Source organism: Amphimedon queenslandica, unplaced genomic scaffold, assembly GCF_000090795.2.
Source record: "Amphimedon queenslandica unplaced genomic scaffold, v1.1 AMPQUscaffold_13470, whole genome shotgun sequence".
Classification (NCBI taxonomy): domain Eukaryota; kingdom Metazoa; phylum Porifera; class Demospongiae; order Haplosclerida; family Niphatidae; genus Amphimedon; species Amphimedon queenslandica.
The window spans coordinates 239,336-246,408 of NW_003546294.1; the positions used below are offsets into that span (position 1 = coordinate 239,336).

The window sequence follows — 7,073 nt, forward strand, 5'->3', positions numbered from 1 at the left end:
GTCATTCGCATTGTTCTTTTTAGCAGAATACGCCAATATCATTTTAATGTCGGCCTTGAGTGCAGTTTTATTTTTAGGTGGTGGGTAATTGGGGGTAAAAACATCCGTTATTGTATATATATTTATTTGAATTCGAGCAACCCTCCTGCGAGTCAGGTACGACCAATTGATGGCTCTATTGTGGAAATCCTACTTGCCCTTGAGTTTGGGGTTCGTGACATTAGTTTCGGGGACTTTGATTGGGGTAAACGGGCTGCCACCTTATTAGGTACCATCCACATGTATCGAGGTTGGGCCGTGGCCCTTTTGTATCCGTGGTGCCATGTAGCATGCCAGACTTAAAATCTCATCAGAGACAGGGCCCTTTGAGTGGGCTTGGGTGGGTTAATGAGAGAGCAATTGTCATGTAAACAAGGGGGTGTGGGTTTAATTCCAGCCCCGAGAAAAGAGGGGTGGAATAGCAAAGGGTAGTGCTGTCCGCTGTAAATGGATGGGGAAATCCCGACGGGAGTTCAAGTCTCTCTTCCATCAGACCCATACTTGGCAAAAACTTAATTTTACTGCAAAAAGTTTTAGTTTACAATTATGCATTAGATTTATCTCAGTTTGGTCAAAAATGTTTTTTGAATTTACATTAGCCTTCTTGACAAGGAATAATGCATCGAGTTTAGCTATACTGTTTGAAAATTCTCACAGCTTAAGAACATGGCATTGGCTAAGTTCAGAGTAGATCTATTGCCATGGAAGTAGTTCAGCATGAGATATTATTACATTATTTTGTGAAGACTAATTCCAAATTTTGAAACTTAGTTATTGTTCTACTTGTGATATTATAGCCTGAGACATGAATGTAGTTAGATTAAGGTCTGTTTTAATAGGCTGGGTTAGTGTGTTGTGGTCATATAAAAAGTTTTGCAAAATTGCTGCATGCTGTGTTTCTAAAAATTATAAGTGTGCAAGGTCATAAATTAGGTTAACATTATTAGTATTCCTGGAATTGAATACTCTTGGTAGCAGCAATGATTTTTGTTACCTAATATAATTCCAAGCAATAGCATTGTTGTGGCTATAAGTCCTTATATAGTTTCTTTAAATATAAAAGCATCCCAATAGCCACTACAAAATTTAACTGGAGCCTGTAGTTAGATCTACCTGTTATAATGAGCTACTTGTCTAAAGCAGATAAGAAACCTCATACTGATGCTGGGTATCGTGTTACTGAGGACAATATTTCTGCTATTGATTTTGGTACTACATCAGTTTCACTGGCTTATACTACCAAAGGAGATCAACAATTCACCACTCTTCGTCTAGATGCAGAAGAAAGATCGACCAGGGTACCTAATGTTATCCTGCTAAAAAAAGATGGATATAAAATAAGTGTTGAAGCATTTGGAGCAGATGCAAGGAAAAAGTATGGATCACTGAGGTCTGGAGACTATGCAAATTTCATTTATTTTGAGAGAATAAAGATGTTGATGAGAAGGGAGCAGGTAAATACAAAATAAAATTTTTATACTTTTGAGTTTTGATTATTAAATAGGCAGTTGACAGACAGACATTAGTTGAGTCACTTTCTGGGGAAAAGTGTTATCTCGTTGAAATCATCGCATTCATAATCCAGTATTTGAAGGATCAATTGATAGATCACCTTTCACATACTATCACACCATTGAAGACAACAGATTTTGATTGGGTCATTACTGTACCTGCTATATGGGATGCACGAGGAAAAAGAATGATGAGAGAAGCTGCTTACTTGGTGAGATATAACACATAATGCTGTGTAACTCAAAGCCATTTATCAATGTATAGGCTGGTTTGCTGACAGAGTCTGGTGGCATTAAGCATTTAACAGGAGAGTCTTGTAGCCCTCTTCCACCTCCAGATGAAGTTAATCCTGACAAGCTGTCATTAGCACTAGAGCCAGAGTCAGCAGCCATTTATAGCCAAGAAGTAACAGGAGAACAAATAAAATGTGATCCATCAAAAGCAGCTATCAGTCGTCCTACAGAATACATGGTGATAGACATAGGAGGAGGTACCATTGATATCACTGCTCATACTGAAATCTTTGGCTGTATTCGAGTAAATAATACCCCAAACGGTATTGCATGGGGTGGTACTCAGGTCAATGAAGCTTTCTCTGAGTTGCTTCAAAGCCTTGTGCGTGATCCTGATTATAAAAAGTTTCTAGCTTCTGGAGAGCAATCCAAGCAAATGGCAATAATCAATAGCATATTGTATGATGAATTTGAGAATCAAAAAATTGTATTTGGGCATCGCAAAAGTAAGGAAATAGTTGTGAAGCTCCAACCCAAGTTTGCCACCTATTACGATAATGAAATAGTTGCAGAAGTAAAGAAATTTAAAGGCATTGAATATGAAAGTGACACATTGTATATTGATGAAAATGTAGTCGAGTTTCAACTGTTTGGGCAAACATTGAGAGGCATTATAAATTGCATAGAAGGAGGATTAAAGTAAGTCAAAGCAAAATCGATACATTTTATCTTGTTGGTGGATTTGGTGGCTGTAAGTATATTCATGAGAAGGTCAGTGCTGCTATAAAAAAGGTGAAAGGTAGTCACTGCAATGTCATTGTACCAGTTGATCCTCATCTTGCAGTTGCTACAGGAGCTGCAATGTGGCGTAAAAATCCAGAAATAATTAAAGCAAGGCGATCTGATGCTACCTATGGAATATCAATGGCTATCCCTTTCAGCTCAGAGAAACATGATGAGCATTATAAGTACTATGATAATGAAGACAAGATATATCGATGTAAAGATGTGTTTTGTGTCTTTTTGGAGGAAAGTGAGATGGTTAAAACAAATGAAGTTATTAGTACATCTACGAGGCCAATGAGCAAGGCAACTGAACAGATGTTCATCAAAATCTATTCAACACCCAACACTGGCGTCCAATATGTAGTTGACAAGAGAGGAAACAGCACAGTTACTAAAATTGGCCAAATAGTCATTGATGTTCCTAACCCTGATAAGTTGCCTGAATTTCGGCGTACGGTTGATACAACAATGGATTTCAGCGGTACAGAGATACAAGCTAAGGCAAAGTATCATGCTACTGGAAAGAAGTTAAAACTGTTTGTGACTTTCTTTCTGCTCAATACTGAGGACAAAAGTTTTAAAATTTTTAGTAATAGGCTTTTGATAGTTTTTCCTTGTTGCATGGACTACTAGCGGTTTAGATTTATTTAGTCATTTTAATGAATTGTTTAAATGATTCACAACTGCATGTGTTATTGTACTTATCTATTCACTATTGGATATTAGGCCTCCTATTTCATGAGCTGGCACATAGATCTAAGTGGTATAATTAATTTTCTGTGTCAGTCCATAATGAGCTTTAATGGTTGGTATTGGTTTGAGATGCAAAAATAATCTTACATTCTACTACAAAATCCCAATGTAGTAGTCTAGATTTCAGTATATAATAGACTTAATTAGGTCTATTTTAAATGATTTATCTAAGAGTGCAGCTGCAGCAGTGTCAATGTGTCATGAATAAACTTAAAATATTCTTGTTATAGTCTACTTGATTCCTGGAATGGAATACCCATGGTAGTTTATATTACTGACTTGATTGATTCCAAGAATTTGAGCTATATACTAGATCTAGCATGTTGTGGCTAAAAAAGCAGCCCAACAGCTAGATACACTATAAATTACGTGTAAAAATTATAAACTGGCTAGTTGCCATAATGAGCTATTTGTCTAGAGCAGTCAAGAATCCTCGTACTGATGCTGGGTATTGTATTACTGGTGGCAATATTGCTGTTATAGATTTTGGAACTGCATCAGTTTCACTGGCTTTCACTACCAAAGGAGATCAACTAGTTAATATTCTTCCTCTAGATACACAAACCAGATCTATCAGGGTACCCAATATTGTCCTGCTAAAGAAAGAAGGATGTAAAATAAGGGTTGGAGCATTTGGAGCTGATGCAAAGAAAAGATTTGTATCACTGAGGTCTAGTGACTGTGTAAATTACATTTATTTTGAGAGAATTAAGATGCTGATGAGAAGGGAGCAGGTAAATGCAAGGTGATCTACATGATTATTTTATGTCTTTTAAATTATATAGGCAGTTGACAGACAGACATTAGTTGAGTCATTTTCTGGGGAAAAGTACTATCTGGTTGAGGTCATTGCATTCATACTCCAGTACCTGAAGGATCTATTGATAAATCACTTCTCGCGTACTGTCAGGCCATTGAAAACAACTGACTTTGATTGGGTCATCACTGTACCTGCTATATGGGATGCACGTGGAAAAAGAATGATGAGAGAAGCTGCTTACTTGGTGAGATATATCCAATACTACTTAAAGCTATTTTATCAATGTATAGGCTGGTTTGTTGACAGAGTCTGGTGGCATTAATCATTTAACAGCACAGTCTTGTAGCCCTATTCCACCTCCAGATGAAGTTAATCCTGACAAGCTGTCACTAGCACTAGAGCCAGAATCAGCAGCCATTTATAGCCAAGAAGTAACAGGAGCACAAATAGAGTATGGTCTATCAAAAGCATCTATTAGTCGTCCTACGAAATACATGGTGATATATATAGGAGGAGGTACCGTTGATATCACTGCTCATACTGAAACGTTTGACTGTATTCGAGTAGAAAATACCCCAACCGGCAATGCATGGGGTGGTACTCAGGTCAACAAAGCTTTCTCTCAGTTGCTTCAAAAGCTTGTGCATGATCCTGATTATAAAAAGTTTTTAGCTTCAGGAGAGCAATCCAGGCAAATGGCAATAATCAATAGCATATTGTATGCTGAATTTGAAGAGCAAAAAGTCATATTTGGGGATTGCAAAAGTAAGGAAATGACTATTGAGCTCCATCCCAAGTTTGCCAATTGTTACGATAAAGAAATAGTTGCTAAAGTTAAAGAAATGGAAGGCATTGATTATGAAGATTACACATTGTTCATTGACGAAAGTGTAGTTGAGTCTCATTTGTTTGGTCCAGCATTGAGAGGGATTATAAATTGCATAGAAGAAGCAATTAAAGTATGTGGAAGCAAAATTGATACCTTTTACCTCGTTGGTGGATTTGGCAGCTGTAAATATATTCATGAAAAGGTTACTGCTGCCATAAAGGAGGTAAAAGGTAGTCACTGCAATGTCATTGTACCAGTTAGTCCTCATCTTGCAGTTGCTACAGGAGCTGCAATGTGGCGTAAAAATCCAGGAATAATCAAAGCAAGGCGATCTGATGCTACCTATGGAATTCCTGTGACTATCCCTTTCAACTCAGAGAAACATGACGAGCATTATAAATACTTTGATGATGAGGAGGACATATATCGATGTAAAAATGTGTTCTGTGTCTTTTTAGAAAAAGGTGAGATGGTTAATACAGATGAAGTTATTAGCATCGATTTGAGGCCAGCAAGTGTTGCCGATACACAGATGTTCATTGATATCTATTCAACGCCAAATGTTGGTACCCAGTATACGGTTGACAAGAAAGGAAACAGCACAGTCACTAAAATTGGCCAACTAGTTCTTGATGTTCCTAACCCTGATAATTTGCCAAAAAGCCAGCGATTAGCTGACATCTCAATGGATTTCAGTGGTACAGAAATACAAGCTAAAGCAAAATATGTTACCAGAAAAGAAGTTAAAACCGTTTGTGACTTTCTTTCTGCTTAATAGGACAAAAGTTTAAAAGTTTTAGCTAGTAAATAGGCATTTAGTAGCTTTTAGAGACCCAGTTTGCTGCATAAACTTATTTAAAATTAGTTGTTTGGATTTAGTAATTTTTTTAAATATCAAACTATAGATCTAATTGTTCATTGTTCAGAAATCAGAATACATGCACTTATTTCATGGTAATTTTATGGCAGCACATCAGCCTGTGCTACCATAAAATTACATACCATGTGTGGGCATGCATGTGATTATGATTTGGTCATGTGACTGTTTAATAGGTCATGAACAAAGTTCATGTTTCATGAACTTTTCAACCTTGCCATGAGCTTTTCATGAACTAATTTTTTCACAAACTTAACTTTTGACTTTTTATGAACTTTGAAAATTCAATGTTTGAGTAGCTTTAAAGTCCATTGTTTATGCAATATACAGTGTTTTGCATTGATTTAGCTCTCAAAATGAGCCACCAAAGGTAATAAGCATATTCTTTATTAAAATTATACAAATTAATTACTATAGTTATTAAGTAGTTATAAAAATTAATAAGTAGTTATTAAAGTTGCAAAATTTTGGAAAACATAACTTTTTTGTGAAAGCCTGAACTTTTTGACAAAATTTTGTGAACAACTGGCAACACTGGGGCGGGCTCTCAGTTTCACAGGATCCTCCGCGAAATCTTTAGTATGTGTGCAGCTCCCCTTCACATAGATGATGAGAACTACCAGCCTGTTCTAAAAGGGAAAAAAAGAGAGGAAAGGTATTTGTTTTTTTGCTTTCAGACTTAATTTTCCCCACCATTTTTATTATAATAATTATTCGTAATTATTAATGATATTATATATTATTATAAAAATGGTATAGAGATGGGAGAATCCAGAAATTTGCAATTGATTCTGATTCCAAATACTTTTGGGACTGGAATCGCATACCAATTCTGAGTACTGCAGCTGTGCTACCATATAGCCACTTAATTTTGAGGGTACAATTTTCGCTGTTTTCGTGGATTTTTCATATCCACAAAAGTTTATTCCGTAAAATTTTCTGTATCACCCTATAAACACGTGTACTTTAAAATAAGAACCACGAAAGTTAATTCGTGAAAAAAGGCTTAAATTGTGGCCTGATTCACGAAAGTTTATTGCCTCGAAACTTTGTCGCTATACAGTATGTGTTATCTATTACAGCACATAATAATGAATAATTAATGTACTAACTACTGGTTTATTAACTATTGTTAATTTTAAAGAGGTGTGGTTGGGTGTGGCTTAATTTGGAATTCTTTAAAATGATTCCCACTTCTCTTTTGATACGAGTAAGATTCCATTCGAATCGAAGGATCAGATACTCCGGACTTGGAATTGCCCATCACTAGTGGATAATAATTAT

The 7,073-nt window shown here is 36.2% G+C and overlaps 3 protein-coding genes across 3 annotated transcripts in view; all 3 read left to right on the plus strand.

The window, feature by feature from the left end:
• Positions 1–1,160: 1,160 nt before the first annotated feature.
• On the plus strand, positions 1,161–3,203 carry LOC109580960 (heat shock 70 kDa protein 12A-like). Its single transcript, XM_019994601.1, has 4 exons — positions 1,161–1,493; positions 1,544–1,762; positions 1,816–2,399; positions 2,471–3,203. Exons 1-4 carry the CDS (start codon positions 1,161–1,163, stop codon positions 3,201–3,203), a joined length of 1,869 nt encoding a protein of 622 aa, XP_019850160.1.
• A 144-nt stretch (positions 3,204–3,347) lies between these two features.
• On the plus strand, positions 3,348–5,819 carry LOC109580951 (heat shock 70 kDa protein 12A-like). The gene is made up of 3 exons (XM_019994585.1): positions 3,348–4,057; positions 4,109–4,327; positions 4,374–5,819. Exons 1-3 carry the CDS (start codon positions 3,725–3,727, stop codon positions 5,685–5,687), a joined length of 1,866 nt encoding a protein of 621 aa, XP_019850144.1. The 5' UTR covers positions 3,348–3,724; the 3' UTR covers positions 5,688–5,819.
• Positions 5,820–6,301: 482 nt separating this feature from the next.
• LOC100640956 (DNA polymerase epsilon catalytic subunit A-like) overlaps positions 6,302–7,073 on the plus strand; it is a 24,876-nt gene continuing 24,104 nt past the window's right edge. Inside the window, exon 1 of the mRNA XM_019994587.1 lies at positions 6,302–6,444. Within this exon, the coding sequence (XP_019850146.1) occupies positions 6,371–6,444 (74 nt within the window). The 5' untranslated portion in view covers positions 6,302–6,370. The remainder of the gene's footprint in view (positions 6,445–7,073) is intronic.

Bases quoted from the DNA above. Each gene is read 5' to 3' on its own strand.
- LOC109580951 (XM_019994585.1), top strand. From the start codon at position 3,725: ATGAGCTATTTGTCTAGAGCAGTCAAGAATCCTCGTACTGATGCTGGG. The intron at 4,058-4,108 runs GTAAATGCAAGG...TAAATTATATAG, and splicing joins TGCTGATGAGAAGGGAGCAG to GCAGTTGACAGACAGACATT. The intron at 4,328-4,373 runs GTGAGATATATC...ATCAATGTATAG, and splicing joins TGAGAGAAGCTGCTTACTTG to GCTGGTTTGTTGACAGAGTC.
- LOC109580960 (XM_019994601.1), top strand. From the start codon at position 1,161: ATGAGCTACTTGTCTAAAGCAGATAAGAAACCTCATACTGATGCTGGG. The intron at 1,494-1,543 runs GTAAATACAAAA...ATTATTAAATAG, and splicing joins TGTTGATGAGAAGGGAGCAG to GCAGTTGACAGACAGACATT. The intron at 2,400-2,470 runs GTATATTGATGA...TAAATTGCATAG, and splicing joins GAATATGAAAGTGACACATT to AAGGAGGATTAAAGTAAGTC.